At 42.1% G+C, this 21,688-nt stretch overlaps 1 protein-coding gene across 9 annotated transcripts; it reads left to right on the top strand.

The window, feature by feature from the left end:
- The first annotated feature begins 2,397 nt into the window (after nucleotides 1-2,397).
- Nucleotides 2,398-16,552, top strand: mgarpa (mitochondria localized glutamic acid rich protein a). Of its 9 annotated transcripts, none has more exons than XM_063876463.1 (9): nucleotides 2,398-2,650; nucleotides 5,163-5,263; nucleotides 6,711-6,816; nucleotides 8,111-8,128; nucleotides 10,695-10,994; nucleotides 12,451-12,644; nucleotides 12,696-13,454; nucleotides 13,935-13,981; nucleotides 15,031-16,552. In XM_063876463.1, the coding sequence occupies exons 1-8, from the start codon at nucleotides 2,575-2,577 to the stop codon at nucleotides 13,968-13,970; spliced, it is 1,590 nt and encodes a 529-aa protein (XP_063732533.1). In that variant the 5' UTR covers nucleotides 2,398-2,574; the 3' UTR covers nucleotides 13,971-13,981; nucleotides 15,031-16,552. The 9 variants fall into 9 exon arrangements, with proteins under 9 accessions (XP_063732533.1, XP_063732538.1, XP_063732535.1 ...); XM_063876468.1 differs by having other exon boundaries at nucleotides 12,451-13,127; nucleotides 13,278-13,454; XM_063876465.1 differs by having other exon boundaries at nucleotides 12,451-13,127; nucleotides 13,185-13,454.
- The last annotated feature ends 5,136 nt before the right edge of the window (nucleotides 16,553-21,688 follow it).

Here is a 21,688-nt window from a genome sequence, read left to right as displayed (position 1 = left end):
TTTATTCATTTATTGTTGTTTCTTTATTTAATGTGCCAATGTGCCACTTTAGTTAGACCACATTTAGGATAAGACAAAATGGACCTTTATTGATCCCTGAAGGAAAATTCAGGTGTTATAGCAGCAACAGAAAAAGACAGGAACACAGATTGTACATTTAAGAATATACACAGGGATAATAAGAAGAAATTGAGAATAAACATGTAGTTACAGTGTGAATAGAAATAACTAAAATGACATGCGTTAAACGGATGAGGTGAATGTACACTGATATGGAACAAGTTAAATATATATATATATATATATATATATAGTTACGTTTAAATGTGCAAACAGTACATTTGTGAGCTTGTTTAACTAAAAACCGAAAGTACATGTTCTCTTTTATAAAATTAACCAGTGTTGTTGTTTATTAAATTTCTTTGTGCCTGCATTTTTTCAGAACATTTCGAACAAGTATACTTTTAAAAAGTGGTGGGGACATGTCCCTATGGTCCCACCAAAAAACATCAGTCATTAAGAATGCCGCATGGGACGACTGATATATATCAAACACATGGACAGGGTCTGTGTTTTAAGAACCAAAGCTTGAAACAGCACCCCCTCTCTCTGACACTGTCCTGCCTGAAAAGCAGCCTGTGCTGTACTACATGACAACCAACTTCTTGGGGACAGAATCTCTTTATGGTAATTGAATACTGAATAAGCCCAAAATACTGTGGTGACATGGGTCAGAGCTAGGCCCTCTGATGAAACACACACCAGCGGGTCGTCCTGATAGTTGAAGACACAGATGCCATCAGATACCGCGTACAACACGCGCAGCATCCAGGCGTTAAACCTTTGAGATGACAGACCAAAGGAGGTCTTATGAAGGTCCTGTATATATCTTTGCTGTGTGTGTGTGTGTGTGTGTGTGTGTGTGTGTGTGTGTGTGTGTGTGTGTGTGTGTGTGTGTGTGTGTGTGTGTGTGTGTGTGTGTGTGTGTGTGTGTGTGTGTGTGTGTGTGTGTGTGTGTGTGTGTGTGTGTGTGTGTGTGTGTGTGAGAGAGAGAGAGAGAGAATGCAATACGCAGGGTTTTCTGGGCTAAAATTTCAAAACAAACCTGCAGTAGCTACAACATGGACAACAGCTTTCGGACTTTGATTCAGTAAAATGTGAATCCAGCAGCAACCGGATCGTTGTGTTCACGCGCTGTCTGCGACCTTCCGTGCTTTTCTGAAGTGAACCCACAGTCATAGTCACCGTGGTGTATGAGAGGTAATCAGTGCCCAGAGGCGGGGCAGGGAGGAAGTGTCATATAGTGACAAGTTGTTGGTAGGTTATAATAAGAAAATGATGAATGTTTTATTTAATTCAATTTTGTATAGGTATTATTGTTTTAAAAGGCATATTAATTAATAAAAAAAATCAAATAATGCATTTTTATCTATGATGGGAAAAAGTGGATATAGCAAGTGTAAAACTTTATATACATTACATGACATTTAATTTGGCTGACACTTTAATCCAAAGCGACCTACAATAAGTGCGAAAAACATAGAGAATTAAACTCCGAACAACAAGGAAAGTGCCAATATATTCACTTCAAGTGAGTTATACCATTGTCAGTGCTGGTGAATTTATTACAAGTCCTAAGCTAACTCTTTAAAGTGTATATTTTATTTCATTAAATTGCCAAGATACACATACTTTGTAAGGCTAATGCTTGTCCTACTATCACATCAATACTATTAATGCACACAAAATCTGCAGTTTGCACAATGACTTTGACCTGCATCTGCACACATACAGGTAAATATATTTACCAATCTGGACTCAAATATGTATTACATGTTCATTTAATGAATTTCTTATTTTAACAGTTACTTACCTGTATATCATTTTGATTGTATCTTTAATTTGATGAGCCTTATATGAATCTTGTGTGCCCTGCTTTTTGCTCTCACTCTGTTACTGCTTAAACTTGTGAATTTCCCCACAGGGATTAATAAAGGTCCATCTTATCTGTTTTATCTTATCTTATTAACCAAGTTTTGATCAACCCTCTTTAAATCTTGGGTTTCTGTCACATTCATGAGTAGAATAAGTATTCCGTTTTCCTTAATTACATGCAGTTTGTGGTATTTGTGCAAATTGAGTTATCATCTAGTTTCTGTGCTGGGATTTCTAGCATCAAACTTTAGGGAACAACATATTTCCGGGTTCACACTGCTGTCAACTACACTACAGTTGCATTACATACTGAAGCACTGCAGTCTATGGTAGCGACAAGTCCTACTTCAGTGCAGTCCTTCAGTTTACTGCACCTTCCTCCACTAGTGGCATTACTACAGGCTGTGATTGCTATCGCCTTAGCTTCTGGGGTCTTACGACTTCTCATACAGGTCCTTTCTCTCGCTCTCTCTTTGACAGTGAACACCCTTCATACACCGCTAACACACAACATATATTGCGCAACAGAGAGCAGTCTATCCTCCGCCCCCCCCAGCACACGTTTCTCTGAGCCGAGCCGATCCGAGCCGAGCAGCTATCCTCACTGAGAACAGACCGGAGACACACCGGAAAGCAGCTATGTTTTCCTGCAGAGCAGCCTGGCAGAGGTGTGGGCCTCTGGCTCGGAAAGCAGCCTACAGGTTACCCCGGGATGGTGAGTTTCATCAGCAGAAGAGACAATAAAGCATTAAAAAAATTATTCCATTTGACACAATGTGGTTCTAACACTCTGAGATGTAATGGGAGGCGGTGTCTTTGTTTGAGGAAGCCTGTGACTAAATTCAGGGGAATAGTACACCGTGTCCTCGTGCGAATTTCGCTGCATAGCTGCATCCCCGAGCGTAGGAATGCCAATGGCTGCCTGAGATGTGAAGGTCAGCCGGAGTGTGACAGGAGCTGGCCTCCAACGCATTAGTGGGGCATTATAGTCTGTTAGTGATATTTATGTGATCTGTTCGGCGGGTTTCTCGTTGAGATATGGTTGTACTTTAAACTGTAGGGAGTACAATGACACTGCACACGTACTGTGTGTCCCCTGCGGAGTGATACACACACCTGCAGACAATCGGATACATTCTGTTATACAGCTTGTGTCCATATTGACAAAAATACCGGTTCTGATTTATACCGCAGTGTGACTTAGGCCGAAACATTAATGCTAAATAAAAAACGAGCCACGCGGGTTCTTTGTGTGTTGAAGGTCAGTGAAGGTTCCTTACATATTCGCACATTTATGAAGGCAACTGCATCTATACATGAGTGTGACCTTCAGCAGGCAGCGTGGAATCGGTACACTGTGTGGTGGAACATGGCTGTCAGTCACGTGGTGTGACGGAGTTGCAATGTAAAGAGTTCAGAGGCACGCGAGACACCTCTGCAGTGTGTGTCTGTGATGACCTTACATAAGCATTGAAGAGAATGAAGGATTGGTGTGCTGTTAGCTCAGAGAGCCTGTGGAGCTCACAATGTATCCAAGTCCTCATTCGTTAAGGTAACTGAAGATACCAAAATGAGAGCTAAGCACAAAACAGTCGCTCAGTGCTTCACCTTAACCACATTAAGTAGAACACCTCATCCAGGATTGTAACCAACATCAGAACAACCAAACACTTTTTTTTGTGAAAAACAGTAGTGGCCCTTGAGTGTGTATGCATATAAAGGGTCATGTTTGTCTGAAGAAGTGTTAGGCAGCTTACGTTGCTTCTGAATGGTCAGGTAGGAGTACTTGCACTTAAAAAAAACATGCTGTTGAAGAGCTTGGCCTTCTTCTCTAATGTCCAGACTGGCCTATGACTGCTGCGGGCAACTCAGGGTTCTGTGTCCTAAATGTCTAAAAAAAGATGGTAGCCTTCCCACACAGGCTGACCTGTTGTCTTGCTGCCAGGCACCACTGGTGACCTTTCAAGCAATGACGAGAGAGATGTCCACTGCATAATCAGACCCATGCAGCCCCTCTCCACTGTAGTGGTCCCACTTAACCAGAGGACGGTATCATGGTGTAATCCTGTGACTCGTTGACCTGCGTCCCCTGCACTCTCATGAATGCTCCCACCTTAACCCCCAACTCTTGAGCCGATTAGCCAGTATATATAAAGTCCTGCCAGAGCCCTGGATAGTGGATTAGTTCCTGAGAATATGAAGCGTTTAATACACTCATCACTGGGCAGGACAAAGCTCCAATGTCCTTAACTTCCACAAGAACAGCTAGTTGTAATATGACTCGATTTGCCTCAAGGAGGACAATTTGAAACCACTTGAAGCTTTTCATTTCTCATTTCTATGTAAGAAATGAGTGCTTTTGCTCTGTATATTTGTGTTTGAATTTGGATAATGATCAACATATAAAACATGTTCACATTTGGTTGGGTGTTTAGCGGTCTTCCCTCAAGAAAAAAACGTGCCTTTTTTATTAAAGTGCTTCACTGTCGGGGTGGTTCCCGTCAGCACGGTCGGATTAGCTGTGAGGGTTGGCATGGTGACAAAGGGTTTAAGGAACGCGACTGTCAGCAGTACCTGAAAGTTATGCTGACTTGGGTCAAATGTTTGCATAGTAAACAGTGTTAGATTTGTCTCATTCCTTTTCATATTGTTAGATATTCCCAGTGAAGAAAAATACTAAACTAAATAAAATCACAGAATTGGCTCGGTCTTACTGTGCACAGCGTTAAAGCTCCTTGCTATACATGCTTCACAACAGATGGCATAAAAAACACATTTTCTTACCAATGTTGTGTTTCACTGTATCACCTTTTGAGACTTTAAGCAAGCCCTGACATGCATATTTTTATCTTAATCTTTTGTGCTAAGTCCAATCAGAAAGGTGCGCATCATGAGCCAGCAGAGCGCCTTAGGCTGCTTTCTCCCCAATCCTCTTTACCCAGAGCTGCTGGGCCTGTGCAGCACATTACTCCTACCCAGTGGGATCTTTTTAAAGACTCCAGGGTGCTATGACCGCCAGAGACGCAGCGGGCAGAGCTGTTGATGTGAAATGTGGATGCAAGGTTGTCTCAGATCCTCCATGATCTGTCACGATTCCTTTCAGGAAATCTGTCCCTCTGTGACCCTGGAGGGAGGTGAAAGTGGGACCACATAAAAATGCTCAAGGCTCCATTTGGGGAAATGAAGTTATCACATAATTAACACACTTTTTTTTTAACCCTTTCCAGTTGTGCAGCGGCGTCAGATGTCCTCCGTTCCTGGGGGCTCCGGAGAGAACATAGTGTACACCCTGCTGTGCGGAGGAGCCCTCGTTGCTTCGGTGTCCTACGTAAGTTCTATTGTTTCTATTCGTTCAGTTTGGTTCTATGAAGATACTAACCTCCACTTATTAAACAGCTTAGTTGTGGACTCAATTCCGATTGGTTAATTTGGACAGTCGGTGGTCTGCGCTTTTTCAGTTCTAGATCATTGCTAAGGACAGGAACCATACTCCCTAATATCAATCCGCAGAAATATGTGAGTTCAATTTAATGTCAGTTGTGACCAAAAAAACCCCATTAATTTCCCCCGTCAGGAAACACTGTGGAATACTTTTTGAATATTCATTTTTGTATTTGTATAGAGCATGAAAATGTAGATTTAACATGGCTTATAACAAGCAAAGTAAAGAGGTTAAAGACACAGAGCTGGACGTCAGAGAAAATCAACAGAAGAAGACAGACGGCAAGCAAACACTAACAGGAACACAGTAGGGGCTCTGTGAACACACTCTGGGTACTTCTCTAAATACCCCCCACCTGACGCCTCTGTACACATTTGTATCATTTGTTGTAGACCCAGATACATTTAATGAAATAAGAACTCATTTTCAAAAAAAGATAAAAGGCGTTCTTAAAAATGTAAAAGGAGGAAGCTGTTCCTGCGGACAGATATTAAATCTGTCTCTTTTAATTTTAATGTGTTCGTAATAAAAATTAATTGGAGATCATGAAAAAGGTTTCCAATAAACAGGTTTTTTCCACTTTGTAGTTCAGATATGATACATTAATTGAAACAAAACACTGTATAACCTGAGGAGTGATTCCCTTTAACCTCTTTACTCCGCTGGTAAACTGCTCTCATGTTAAGAAGCATCAGATCAGCGCATGCGCTGCTATGTCCAATCAGTGATGGATACACGGTAAGGGGGCCAGGGGATGAGGATTTCACCAGAGGATGGTCTGGTGGTTCCTCGGTAATTGCCCCTCGATCCTCGGTCCTCCGGCACAAATAAGCGCCATGGGACTCTCCTTAAGATAGCGCACACAAATCAACTTCCGGTGAGAGCGAGGAGCGGGGAAATGACAAATAAGAGAAGTGAGATCTACCCTTGGACAGTTACAGAAACCTGGATCAGTGCTGCCATCGTTTTAAGCTAAGCTGCTGTCGCTGCAGTTCCAGCCGTTGGTGTACTGTGGAACAGAGATTTCATTTCTTGTTGGAAGCAATACGATCATTTCTAAATCATTTTAAATCAGTATTGTGAGTCAAATTCTTGATTTGAATCCTTAATTAGCTGTATAATAAGAAGGATAATGTGCAGCGAGCTGGTCATTAATGAAAAGAACCCCTACAGGGGGATCAGGATCCTTTACTTTGTTGACAACAATATACTGTATGACCATCCAGAACAAACAAATGAGCTCATCTTGTAAAATAACATCATTGCAAAGTATCTGAAATTTCTGGTGTCAGGAATAAGAAATGATGACAGTGTGACTGTCCTCTCTCCACAGGCATACAGTACCGTGGCCTCAGACAGCAGCCGGTTCAATGACCGCATTGCAGAAATCAATGCCAGACCCAAGACCGAGTGGGTCCCTAAACCTTGGCCGCCAAAGGGTAAGCATTTCTCCACCGCCTCTCCTCCCACTTCAACAGTCACGATGTAAACAAACAAAAAACACGGTTAAAGCTGCAGGCAGACAGCTTTCCCGGAGCTCTCCTCTGTGCTTCCTTTGATGTTGAGTAAACTCTGTCATAAGCCGTACATGCTCCACAAAGAAATATAAAAGATACAAAAAAACAGCTGCCCAGTGACATGACAATGGCAAAAATGAACCATCAATAATCAAACCCCCATAAAAACCTCTGGTGCTGAAAAGGGGCTCCCTGTTTACTTTCCTCCTAACACAAACATCCTCCGCTCCGGCTCACGACTCACGACGAGTCCTGCTGGATATCTCTTGATCTCAGCAGATTGGTTTACTTCCCCTTGGCGTGTGTGGATAGAGCAAACATGGCACTTGCTTGTGTTCTGAAAGCAGCGGCACATTGTCCCGACACGAGAGATAAATCCACGCTGTAAACAATTGGGCTCATGTAGAGTCCGTCTCACTGCTGGTATCAACATGCCTCTTTATGTTGAGGGACATGTTTTTTTTTTTTGAACTTTTTATTTTTCCAGACTGACAACAAATACATAAACGTAATACCACAGACAAATAGATGGTGCATTATTGTAAGTCTAGAGGCATTTACGATAAACATTCATAAAAAAAGCACTCCTAGCATGAACAGATGTCACAAGGTGACCTTTTCATTTTTTTGTGTTATACTTTGTTATATCTCATAACTCTCTAACTAGCAATCTATGACTTTATTGACAACATTAAACCTAAAATAAACACACACACTGAACAAAATAAAACAAAAAACAAAATCACCTTAAGGTTGGGCTTCAGTCATCACATACGTTGGCTAGATGTGTGTATGTTAATGTTACATATGCAACACAGATGTCAGATTGACATTCTTAATTCAGGTAAAGAATGACAGGTGTCCATCTTCGTATAAATAAAGGTACTTTTAACTGAAGGATTGAGGGACATGTTTGACTGCTTTAGATCTGAACCTCTTGGTCCCGAGAGGAATGATTTGGAAGTATTTGTCCACTTACTTACCAAATGATGCATTTTCTTGCACACACACATCTAAAAACATAATGGGCAGATATACGTTGGTACATTAATGCTGATAAATAGATCATCAATTCATTGAAATGTGTTTTATATGAAACAGAAGACTAAACATAAGAATCCCAACAAACAAATGCAGTGTTGTTTCTTTACTGCTCCACATCTGAGGGGGCATGTTTCTTTGTCAAACGTTCACTGATAGTTGTGTTTGCTTGCAGGGGGAGAAGAAGAAGAGGGTAAGTTGTGTCACGCAGCTGATTGGCTTCATTCATTATCGCTGCCTCATAACTTTCTGAATGCTCTGAGAAATTCACGGGGGTTTGCTTGCCTGTGCTTCTAAAGTTCCACTAACTCATACTAACACTGGTGGCATTAGAAGCTCATGATCACATTAATCAATGTGCGTCTTACCACTCATGGTTCCATGGTGACGCAATATAGATGTCTTTTTTAGATTGGAATCATTCATATGCTTTAGTCATGGCTATACTTGGCTTTATTGGAGATGCAGAGGTGAAGGGGGGGAGAGAGGGGAAGACTTAGCCTCACTTGTTAGCAGGTGCATTTTCACCTTCCATGTGACCTCAGTCTCTCCGCCCCATCAACAAATGTCTCCCCTCTCTTGCTCCCAGCCCATCCCTCCTTTCTGCCACTCTTCATTGTGTTCTGTTGATCTGCTAGACTTAATATCCAAGAGTCTTCAGACCTTATCTGTTCCAAAAGGCTTTAGATAGAAACGCTCATTCATTTTTCATCCAAGTCATTCAAAGACTCACATTAAGACACTGAGTGCTGCCTTATAGCCCCCCCCCCATCACCATCACCAATGCATCTCTACTCTGTGGTTGATGTGACATTGATAATGAAATTGTTTTGTAAATGTATCTTTTTAAACCTGGCCTTTTTTAAAGAGACACATTTTTCCCCTTTCTCTAACTCTCTCTCTTTACTCTTTACTCTTTCAGTGTAATGCTAAAGCTAAGGTCCTCTGTGGCCGGAAATTCGTCCTAGAACTGGACTCTTTGGATGTGAAAAGGAAACAAACCCCCCCTCTCCTGTCCTCCCCTCCTGTTCTGCTAAGAAAGGATATTCGGGACATTTCTGTGAAGATTTTTTTTTTTTGCTGCTAAATGTTAGTCTTCTCCGAAGAGGATAAATGGACTTGACTTGATTTGATTTATTTAAAACCAATTCTGACCCATATTGTTTGGAGATGGACTGTCGCTGTCCAATATGGCATTGTTTATGTGGGGCGTTAGTCATTTGGTCAAAGCTGCCCATGCTAACACATTAGCATGCGCTGTTGTGAGTGATAGGAGTCTGTTGGCATCAGGCTGTACTCCGTCTTTATCTGCTCTCTGATATTTATCTTCTGCCTTTGAAATCTCGAAGCCCTCTTTATTAATAACTTAGGAACATTCTCCAGTGAGCCTTTTAATATTAGCAAAGCTATACAGGTGGGGTTTCCAGTAATATGCCCCCCATTGAGCTCAACTAAACACAGTGGACATTTTTCAATAGATATGAAAAATGGTAAAATAATGTTATTCATCATTCTCACGGATGCTCAAACATCACTGAATACACAATGATGGCTATGACAGGACACACCTATAGTTGGGAGTGTCACACTACCCAGGAGACCCCTGTGTTTCCATGAGGAGAGAGATTGGAGGAGTTGATTAAAAACATTTTAATTGACACCCTTCAGTGGGGAGAAGTTATTTTCTCAGGCATGAACCACGTTATCAGGAGATCCCAATGTGCCAGCAGTCTATTGCCCCTCCCAACAGCTGCTGCTGGAGTGTGTGGCAGCAGTCCCACAGCTTACTGTGTTTGTGTTGATGGTTACTGTAGAACCCTGTTAAAGAATAAAGCTTCACCACCCACTGGGCCGTCTCACTGTCAGACTCATTTTCAGAGTTCCAGATAGTTTTTTTTATTCGATGGTAAGAACCAAGATTCATCTTGATCCCCTCTACCCTGCACCCTAACCCTCACCTCTCCTCCCCTTCCCTTCCCCCTCCCCACTTTCTTGTCTGTCGTTCTCCTTCCTGTCTTTGAGTTTGCATGCCCTTTATGTAGTGAATGTCTGTCCTCTGTTTTCAGATGTAGTATTTGCTGAGTCTGGTCTTTTTGCAGTGGCATGTTTAAACATAGTGCTTCTGGATCAGACCGCAGAGAAAACATGGACAGCTGTCAGTAGCTCTGTTTCCATCCAACTATCCATTTCTCTTGTTTTTACACAGTTGATATTAAGTTCTCATACAGAGTCTAACTTGCCAATAAAAGGCAGCAGCTTGATAAGAGTTGAAGCATCACAGAGCTGCAGGGTCACATTTATTTTATTCAGGATTTCTTTGATCCATGGTAAATCCAAAATGCTCCCAGGCATCACTTCTGAGACAGTTGACCTGTTGGAGCGTGCAATAGGAACACAACAATTGCCAGCAGCCCTACATTTGACTGTGCATAACAACATTTTGTAGGTATTACATCTCATCCAATGTTCACACACACTGCGGATGGAAACCTAGCTACTGATAATCTGTGATGCACTATATATCTATTTTATCTATCATCATTGCGATGTCAAGTTTACAAAATATGCCAGTTGAATAGAGCATCAGAAAAATAAACTGGAACATAAAACGTAATGACTCTATAGTTCAGTACAAATTGCTTACTCAAACAATGTTGGAACTGTGTTTTTATTCAAAAAGCATTTAGTTTTATGTCAACATAACAGCAGGTGTTAGCCCTGCTCTGGCTGATGCATGTCTTCTCGTTCTTGTGTTCCAGCTGAAGAGGAGGCAGCAGCCGAGGAGGAAGAGGAGGCAGCAGCCGAGGAGGAAGCCGCTGAAGAGGCTGATGTCGGCGCAGAGGAAGCTGCTGATGGGGAGGTGGAGACCGTAGTAGAGGCAGTCGCTGAGGTCGTTGCCGAGGCGGCAGAGGTCGTTGCCGAGGTCGCGGAGGAAGTGGCCGAGGCTGCGCATGAAGTGGAGACGGTCGCAGAAGAAGTGGCTCACGCAGCTGAAGCTGTGGAGGAGGCTGCCGAGGCTATCACAGCACCAGCCGCCGCCGAGGAGTCCGACAGCAACGGTACGCCTGCTGCACCTGAGGAGGAGGAGGAGGCAGCTGCCTCTGAGGCCTGAGGTTCACACTCGCACTACAGGGAGACACACACTACCACTATTTCTAAACTACCAGGTGTTTTTCTTCTCTCACACAATGGGAATAATGAGCAGTAACTTCTAGTCATTGTCACAACGATAGAAGGGTTAACTGCTTCTCCTCAGGGGCCTGGGTTCACCTCGTTGTGGTCATTCTCTTTTGTCTTCCGTAAAATGTCTATTTTCACTGTATTTAATTTATTGGTATGGTATAGAGAGCGGCACTGTAAATGAAGTGGTGTGCAGCGTAGATCAGTGTGATGTGTATATTTGTTCAGATTTATTATGGGGCCGAGGGATGCTTAAAAGCCGCAGACCATCTTCTCAACAGGTTCCTTCTGATTTACAGCTGCACGTCAGTCATACATTTCCAAAGTGGTAGTGAAGTGACTCTTATTTGCAGTTATGGGTGAAATAAAAGTGATCACTGTGAATCCAAACATGCATACGTATTGGCCCTGTTTTATTTGAGTGAACACCAGCTAATTCTCCTGTAAGAAAACCTCAAGCCTTTTATCATCTTCAACCAACCACGCACTAGTAAATGGACTCTGAGAACAGGCACCTCTCAAATGCTGTGATATCTTTTAGAAATGAAGGCCATAATGCTATTTTACGGGATTAGACCAGATGTTGTATTCCGTGGAAATCTCTGTATTGTTGACCTCGCCAACTATCACAGCCTTCTTCTGAAAACTGTGGTGTAGTTTTGTTTATCCAGCAGCAGGACGAGATGGCCCTGTGCAAACTCTGTAACTGCTAGTGTTCTTTTCCTAAATGTAATGTGAAAATCTTAAGAGCTCATTAGAGTAAAAGTTATTTAACCTATGTGATCATATTTTTATTTTGCTTATAACTGGATAATGAGTACTGTGAACGGTAAATCATCAACCACACAATAAAACGTTTCTCAATCTGGAAAGCTTTACTGCCGTCTTTAATTTGTCTGTTTAGCGTCATTTGTATCGGAAGCTTTATGGAAGGATATTTCTAACCCTTGAATCCAATTTGAGAGAAAAACATTCTTTCTTGAAACTATAAAAATGGCTTTTTATGACTTTTTTTTACATTTGAAATTCCTAGCATTCTTTATCACTGCTCGCTACACCTACTTGACTTTGCTTCACTTTGCACTGGGACTTGAGACAACCCTTCCTTTTTGCATGGTTTGCACTTTATAGGTATGGTGCATGATGACCTACATTATATTCCATATGCATTGTCAAAAATACACCAATATTGTATATCAGTTCTGCTGTATATTCTGGTGAAATACTAACAAGAAATGGCAGTTCTGAAATGCGTTGCTTGTCCAACAGAGAGGACTGGAGCAGACTTTAACTTGAGCATCAGTGATGTTTGGATGGCTGGATTTTGTGTTTCAGTGCTGCTGGCCGCTGCCTCTGCTCTAGAGGTTCCAGAGATAACTGAAGACAAGGAAGAGTTGGCAACTGCTGGTGAAGACATCAGGAAAGCCCCTCCACCAGTAGAGGTTGCGCTGGTAGAAGAAGCCCCTGCACCAGTAGAGGTTGCACCGGTGGAGGTTGCCCCGGTAGAAGAAGCCCCTGCACCAGTGGAGGTTGCGCCGGTAGAAGAAGCCCCTGCACCAGTAGAGGTTGCACCGGTGGAGGTTGCCCCGGTAGAAGAAGCCCCTGCACCAGTGGAGGTTGCACCAGTAGAAGAAGCCCCTGCACCAGTGGAGGTTGCACCAGTAGAAGAAGCCCCTGCACCAGTGGAGGTTGCACCAGTAGAAGAAGCCCCTGCACCAGTGGAGGTTGCACCAGTAGAAGAAGCCCCTGCACCAGTGGAGGTTGCACCAGTAGAAGAAACCCCTGCACCAGTGGAGGTTGCACCAGTAGAAGAAACTCCTGCACCAGTGGAGGTTGCACCAGTAGAAGAAACCCCTGCACCAGTGGAGGTTGCACCAGTAGAAGAAACCCCTGCACCAGTGGAGGTTGCACCAGTAGAAGAAACCCCTGCACCAGTGGAGGTTGCACCAGTAGAAGAAACCCCTGCACCAGTGGAGGTTGCCCCAGTAGAAGAAGCCCCTGCACCAGTGGAGGTTGCCTCAGTAGAAGAAGTCCCTGCACCAGTAGAAGAAGCCCCTGCACCAGTGGAGGTTGCCTCAGTAGAAGAAGCCCCTGCACCAGTGGAGGTTGCCTCAGTAGAAGAAGTCCCTGCACCAGTAGAAGAAGCCCCTGCACCAGTGGAGGTTGCCCCAGTAGAAGAAGCCCCTGCAGAGACCTCGGCAGAAGTTCCCCAGAGAGAGTACATTGTTGTGGTTCTTGAAGGAACACCTAAAGCTGAGAAGCGGCCCAAGGTGCTGGGCGTAAGCTCCATGACTGGTAGACTCATCCCAGCTCCAGAGCCGGACGATGCCCCTGCTGAGGTGTGTGTGTGTGTGTGTGTGTGTGTGTGTGTGTGTGTGTGTGTGTGTGTGTGTGTGTGTGTGTGTGTGTGTGTGTGTGTGTGTGTGTGTGTGTGTGTGTGTGTGTGTGTGTGTGTGTGTGTGTGTGTGTGTGTGTGTGTGTGTGTGTGTGTGTGTGTGTGTGTGTGTGTGTGTGTGTGTGTGTGTGTGTGTGTGTGTGTGTGTGTGTGTGTGTGTGTGTGTGTGTGTGTGTGTGTGTGTGTGTGTGTGTGTGTGTGTGTGTGTGTGTGTGTGTGTGTGTGTGTGTGTGTGTGTGTGTGTGTGTGTGTGTGTGTGTGTGTGTGTGTGTGTGTGTGTGTGTGTGTGATGTTTCCTATTGATTGCAGAGTCTTACCATCATGCTCTAGTTTAACTAGAAATGTAATGCATGTTCAGTGTTGCTCTCAAGTCTGTGTGGGCTTTCAGAAAGTTACTCTAACATGTGTTAAATCTGCTACTCAGGGTAGGCGACGTCTTCTTAGGATGCAAATGCAGTAGTTCCAAATAAGGTACTGAGCCTTTATTCTTCCTACCATCGATAAATATGATGTAGTGAAGGGCAATATGTTACAATTTTCCAACAACATGCGATTGCTGATATATTGGCATAGATGGCTGTATGGCGCCTGCAGTTTCAGCTGGCAGAGACTTTAGTAGTTGGCGGGGATCAATGCGTGTATTTCAAACCCGCTAAAGGCCACAGTGACCTTGGGCAACACACCTATCCCCAAATTGCTCCCACATGCACGTCTACAGTATTGTTTGCAAGTCTGTTTGGATAAAAGTTGAATGATAAGTAAGTTAGAGGTCTCCTATTATGCTATATTTGAACATTATATCATAGGGCCATATCTATACTAAGAGTTTCTTCTAAATAGCAAACAGATCCCCCATTGTAGCATGCGTCATCCCCCTCTTTCTCAGCCCTGTTCCTAAAGTGCTGATTCTGTGACTGAAGCTTTAAATGAACTAGCTGCTGCTGGTCACGCCCCTTTGGAGCTGCTGCTGGCCCCGCCCCTTTGGAGCGTCACGATCTCTCCTCTGAAGAGAGTTTTCTACCTGGAGAAACTCAGCTAAACACTGCTGTGATTAAACCCCATATAATGTTCCAAACCACATCCAGCATTATCTCTGAAACTGTATGGAGCTCAAACGTTTCTCTCTCGGTTTACCACAAGGACAGGACCTTTATATTACACACAATCTCTCCAGTACAGCGTTAGCTCTGAGTGTTAGCGATGCTTGATAATGTAAACACAGACCATAATACTTCCAGAACACGAGGCGCATTGTTTCTGATACAGCACATAGCTTGTTCTTTTTAATGTTTAGTTTATTGAAATGGACCATAATCTAGGAAAATGTCAAGAAAGGAGATATTCTTACTCAATTTTATCTTTAGCTGAACAAACCTTCTCTTGTGTGCTGAACATCCATGTTCATGTTCAAATGCTCTTTATAAATGATTTATAATTGTGATAAATGGATTCGTTTCGGAATGTGCTGACACAGGCAATGGTAAAGTACTAATGACTTTCTGTTTCTGTCCTCATCACAGTAAACGGCTCCTGAATGACGACCTAATATCCTTCAGAACAAGAGGATGTGCCTTTCTCCAACATCTCCCCCTCCTCCCTTTACCCCATACAACTCAAAGGGACTTGTAGTAGTACATATGTAGTTCCAGTGTTAAAGTACACATACTGTACAGAACCATGCATACGTTATGGATCCATTCACCAATATGTTAGCAGCTCCCTTTACTGTGACACTCCACACCACCCTGCATGTCCTGACAGTACAGTCCTGGATGAGCAGATCTCAGGTGTTTCCTTCACCAGCCTCACTAACACTTCTTATAACTTCAGTGAATTGCAACCTGTTATCTGGTGTGTTTAAAAACTGAGCCATCCAGTCACCATTTCTTCTTACTGTTACAGAGTTTACAGAGATCACACAGTGAAATACCTCCATCCAGCACCACATCCTGTTAACCCAGGCTCTGCCTAGCCCTGTGCAATGTGGAATTAGTGTTATAATTTAAAGAAGCAAGGTGCATTTTTATTCACCAGAATTCTCTACAATACCCGACCTCAGGTTTGTCTTCTACTTCTCTTTGTGTGAAAGGAAAAGATTTGGAGAAACAGCCACCTTGCTACCTCACTCTTCCTTGTGTTTTCAGTCTTTAAGCGACTGTACCGCTTCTGTATTACAGCTCCAGAGCAACTGATTTCATGGAGCACCCACACCTCTCCTGTAAGGCTAAATAAAGCAGGCATGGTTTATTTTCCTTGTTTAAATGGTAATTTAACACGATAACATAAAGAAAAATCTTCCTCTGCACTCATTTGGTAAAACCCTAAAGCACGTCCCCAGTCAGTGATGTCACTGCAGATATGTCCCCTGGAAGCTGTTGGAAAACCCCAGACACTGACCCATAGAGAGCAGCTGGTGGTTTCTTTTCCTTCTTTTCTTTTATTTTTCCAGTGTTTGGATACCTTTTTTGTTTCTCTTTAATTATGTAGACAATCTAATGATTAGATGTGAATGTATAAAATATCAGTGACATTTTCCTGATTGGAAAATAATAATGCTAGAGTCCTTCTACCTTTTCTATCCACACACAGCCCTGAGCCATTGATGTAGATTCAATGAGGATGCTGGTTTGTTCCTAGAGAGCTGCTTCAGTGGGGAGGGTCGGTGGGTTGGATGGAGGATGTACGATGGATGTATGTGTGCTTTAAAGGCTTGCAGCATGTGCGCTCGGTACTGGTATTGATATGCTTGTGTGACGTGAGGTGTGTATGGGAAGTGTTGCAGTCTGTCTGAAGTAAAGTCTCCTGTGTGAAGTGCAAACCGTCCTCTCTTCTTTGAGTCCCTCTTTCAGATCTCTCCCCTCTGCTCTAGAATTTCTGGCTTTGTTTCTCAGTAATGTATTTTAAAAATGAAATTCTGTCTGTTGATGCTCTCAGGCAGGTTTCTGTTATGGGATGTGAGCTGATGTCTTTGACTACGCAAAGGACAGAAACTGACTGGTTCACACATACATGTATTTGCAAAATAAAGACGGATTAAACCTGTTTTTTTGTGTTGTAAAACTTTTTCCAGGAACACTTGAAACAAGAAATAAAGCTTGAATGACTTAATAAATGATTTGGTGTATATCTAGTTTAAGATAAATGCTGGTTGGTGTGAGCCCAGCTGGAAAAAAAACTTGTGTACCTTTTTTGTTTTCTCCCAAAGTAGAATACTGAAAGCAATTCTGTAACTTTTCTGCTCAACTAGGAACCAACTGGTTTACTGAGAAAAAGGTCAAGGTAATGTGACGTACTGTGTTGCAGCAACGTTTAACAAATGAATCTAAATCTGACGGCTTATTTTCTTACTGTCAATCAGGTCGGATCAAACTGCTCCTACCTTGTCCTGAGGAAGCAGATTAGCTGTGAGTTGATCGATCTTAAACTGTGATGCTGCTCACCTGGAAACTAAAATTAGACTCAACAGATGCGTACCTTTCCTGTAGTGATGGGGAAAGTATTTACATTACATTTGGCTCACCTTTTATCCAAAGCAACATACAAAATTAGTGCAAAGAACCATAGCGATTCATACTTAAAGCAACAAGGTACAGATTTATTCACTTCAAACAAGTCTTAGCATTGTTAGCGTTGCTGAAATAGTTACAGGGCCTAAAATATTTTTCTTTTTTTTCTAAGGAATTACTATTAAGATAACTTACTTAGTGTGGTATGAAGATAGTCCATTAAAATAGAGTATATAATAGTTATCATCCTAAAAGTCTCCCGTGTGTAATATACTATATGTTTCTAATTGTAATGAATTGATATAGTTGTTTTGTAGCAGTGCATCAGATTTATGAAACATGTATTTAATATCTTAATCTCTGAAGTACCTAAAGCTGTCAAACCGTACTGTTGTACTGGAGTAAACAGTGCAATATTTGAGTAAAGTAAAACAACATACACACAAAAGTTGACATCAGGGGTAGACATATAAAGTAATAAAATAGATAAACATAAAAACCAAGTTAGGAGTTACAGGTTACATCAGGGGTGTCCAAACTACAGCCTTTTAAGTTAAAAAAGATTTCTGGATGAAATGCCAGAGTTTGTGCCAATCCAACAGTAACTTGACTATAAAGCCAGAACAATATTGGGTGACATGTATTGGGTGTCTGCCGTGAGCATGACAGTTGAACTACACTTGAAACTAAGGCTGGCCAATAATTCAATGTTATAGTTTGGGGGCCAAATGCCACGAATGAAACTTGAGCTTGTCTTATATTGTACTTAAATATCAGACAGAGTCAAGCACAAGACGATATGTAAACATATATATTACACTGTTTTCACATGTTAATGAGACCACTTTGTTGATAAAAAAAAAGCCCAATAACTGATTTACATAACAAGCTTGAAATATATCCTTCATTTTCCCCTTATTATAAGCACTCTGAGCCAGCCCTACAGAGAGCTGTGGTGTAGGCTGTTTTTTTCCTAAAGCATATTCAAGTATCAAGCTTAACTTACCTACATTTGATTGATTTTGCTAACTTATAACCTAAATTAAGAGGCAAAATACTTTAACTAAGGGGCCCAGACCGTCGCATATTTTTCTGTATTTGGCCCTGGGTGAAAAAAGTTTGGACACCCCTGGGTTACATCTTACAGCAGGGGGGTCTGAACTGTTTTCCCTGAGGGCCACATACAGACAAACATACGAAGGGCTGGGCCCCTCACTAAAGGTGAGGTAAATTGCCTCATAAGTTAAGTTAGAAGTTAGCAAAATCCAACAAATGAAGGTAAATTATGCTTGATACTTGAATATGCTTTTAGAAATCCACCAGCCTACATCACAGCTCTTTGTAGGGTTTCATAATTAGTTACACAAAGTGTTGCAGCTCATCCCTTGAAACAGGAGCTTCAGGTTGCTTATAAGAAGGGGAAATATGAAGGGGTCTATTCAGGGCTGTTGTAGATTTTTCCAACAGAAAATCTTTTCAACTTTAATTGACTGAATTTATTTGAAGTTGGCTTATTAACACATGAATACTATTGTTATTATGTTTGGACAGTGGTGGGCCGTCAGGGCCAGCAAGGCCTTCTCTGCTGGCCTAAACATCATCAGAATGTAAATTAAATTTTGATATATTTTTTCCACAAATACGTATTAAATTATTCCCCATAGTTTATTCTCTTCATTTTATAGCGTTCGTCTTGGCTGCGCTGCTTCCAGCCTCAGAACGAGATTTGGAGGGCTGGCCTTTATGTTAGAGCTTTTATCCAATCATATTTCAGCCATAATGTGTTGCTAGGGTCAAAGAAATCTGCCCTTAGGCCTTCAGAATCAACAGTGCGGGCGCCTGTAGCTTAAAGTGAACGCAAACAAAACTGTGGCGTTAACCAATCAGATTTCGAGGTGGCGACAACGGGCCAGCTAGCAGGCGTACGCTAACGTTAGCACGTGCACATCTTCTGATTGGATACGCACTATTGAGAGGCAGAGCTAGGCAGTAGGCAGAGCCATACAGTCTATGGGCAAAGCTAGCAAACAGAACTAGAACTTGAGCGAGCTAATTTGTGTAGATTTCTACAAGCTATTTTTTTCAACCCACAATGGCTGAAGGAGGAGAAGAGATCAATTTGGTCGAAGATATAATTACAACGCCATTTTCAAAACGAACTTTTCTAGTAAAGCTACACATCTTGAAAAGGGAACGACCAACTCCAACGCTAGCGAGCCTAGCACAGCAGGGAAACTACGAGCGGTACCCCTGGCTCACAGCCTCCGAGAGGCACTGCAAATTGTACTGCCGGGAATGCCTGGTATTTGCAACTGATCGGTAAACAGGAACTTTCATTTATGGGACACGATGAAAGCGCCGAGTCCAGAAACAGAGGAAACTACGTGGAGCTTCTTTCTTTTCTTGCTGAGAACAACACAGATTTGCATTACCACCTGTACACAAACAACATGTTTACTGGGACGTCAGGCAAAATACAAAACGACCTGATTTATGCTATTGCTGAAGTGATGGGAGAAGAGATCAAAATGAAGATTAAAAAAGCACCCTTTGTCGCTGTTATGGTGGACGAGACGTCAGATGTGGGTAATGTAGCACAGATGGCACTTGTCCTGCGTTATGTGACAGACACAGGTGTCAAGGAGCGGTTTGTCAGATAATGTGATTAATTAAGTTAACTGTAAATGCTGATGTATTCATTATAAATGCTTCGGAAATATTAATATAACTCTGTTTTACTTGACTATGTTAAGGTGATGCAACGCCCGGTTATACTGCGTTTCTGTCTAAATGTATAGTTTCTAGAGCAGGGGTCTCCAACCTTTTCCCCTCTGAGAGCTACCTCTAAAGAAAAAAAATTACGGAGAGCTACTTATGTTTTATATCATGTGTAACATTTATTCACATGTATCTAAATCCCTAAATAAGGTTTCGTTTGGCACAAGCATATACGGAACATACATCCAACACTCACTATTTGTGTAAGAACATTAATACTCAAATTAAACTCAAAGTATGCATGTCAAAACATTTCTTTCTCTTTTCAACAGCATGTTTTTTTTGCATGAACATTTTCAAAATATTGGCAGCCAATACTCACACTCAAAATACAGAAATGTAACTAAATATGTGTCAGTATGCATGTCTATGCATTTCTTTCTTTTCAGCTATCACTGATAAACTCACATTTTTTCATAACATTTACAAAACACTGACCTCTAATACTCACACTTTGTGTGAAACATAGCCCAAATTGAACTCATCAGCATATGCATTTCTTTATCTGTGCAAACTATAAAACACATTAAACTCACATTTTTTGCATAACATTTACAAAACACTGCACTTTGTCAAAACATAACTCACACCTTTGAAATCACATAGGCTACTATTGATGTTGAACAATTATAACTTCTTAACTTTGTCCACATCACACTTTCAGTCATTTATTCACTAGCCTACATATTCAGTCAAGCACCTTTAGTAAGTGAGATACCTAACACTGCATGGGGCCAACAAGAGAGCTGTATGCTGGAATATACCCACTTAGGTTCACTCTTATGGAGTCTTTCAAATGTTCATCTGTCAGTCTTGTTCTGAACTTAGATTTGATGACATTCATGTCAGAAAAAGAAGATTCACAGAGGTATGTAGACCCAAACAAAGCAGCTGTCTTCAGAGCTGCTTGACACAGATTCTTATAGTTTTCTGGCTCAACCAAGCTCCAGAAATATTCAGCATGCTGTTGAGATTTCAGCTGTATGTCGTTTTGGAGGTTTAAAAGTTCCATTTCCATTTCCACAGGATCGATACAGAAAAGGTCTGCCATCTGCCCAGAAATCTGACTAATGTCCACATTCATGAATGGGTTGGCAATTAATGTCACACAGGGCTCAAGTCTCTGAACCTGTCTTCAAACTCCTGGCCAAGCTTGATCAAGAGGTCACAGTACTTCTCTGTGTTCAAAGCATCAGCTACCCCTGCATGGGTTTCCAAAACCTTTGTGACAGAGGGGAAATGCTGGAATCTTTTGGCCTTCAACTGCTGGATGAAAAAGGCCAGTTTTGCGCTGAACGCGTTAACAGCACTGATCATGTTGCAGACGTCTTTCTCTTTACCTTGCAACTGTACGTTCAAGTTATTCATTTTCTCAGTTACATCTGTCAAAAACGCAAGATCAAGGACCCACACTGCATCAGATAACAAGGTGGTGTCCTCCCCCCTCTCTTCCAAGAAAATCTTGATTTCACCCAGCAAGGAAAAGAAACGTTGCAGTACTTTACCCTTACTGAGCCATCTGATGTCAGTGTGGAGCAGGAGATCTCCATAGGCCACAGTGCATTCCTCCAGGAATTGCTTGAAGGTCCTGTGTTGCTTAGCCTTTGCTCTGATGGAGTTGGGCTCCATGACATGTTCAAATCCCGTGACCTTCGCGCATCAAGCCTGTTGGTGAATTATGCAATGGTAGGCCAGAAATGGCGGAAACTCCGGGTCTGCTTTGCATCGGGCAATAAATCCAGAGTGACGACCTGTCATCGCTGGTGCTCCGTCAGTGGTTATTGACACCAGCTTTTCAATAGGGATCTTCTGTTCCGTGAAGTAGTTCTTCACAGCATTGTAAATATCGACTCCCCTTGTTGTAGTTTTCAATGAAAGTAAAGTCAAAAACTCT

Source organism: Eleginops maclovinus, chromosome 23 (genome assembly GCF_036324505.1).
Source record: "Eleginops maclovinus isolate JMC-PN-2008 ecotype Puerto Natales chromosome 23, JC_Emac_rtc_rv5, whole genome shotgun sequence".
Taxonomy (NCBI): domain Eukaryota; kingdom Metazoa; phylum Chordata; class Actinopteri; order Perciformes; family Eleginopidae; genus Eleginops; species Eleginops maclovinus.
This window is presented reverse-complemented; position numbering and strand designations above follow the sequence as displayed.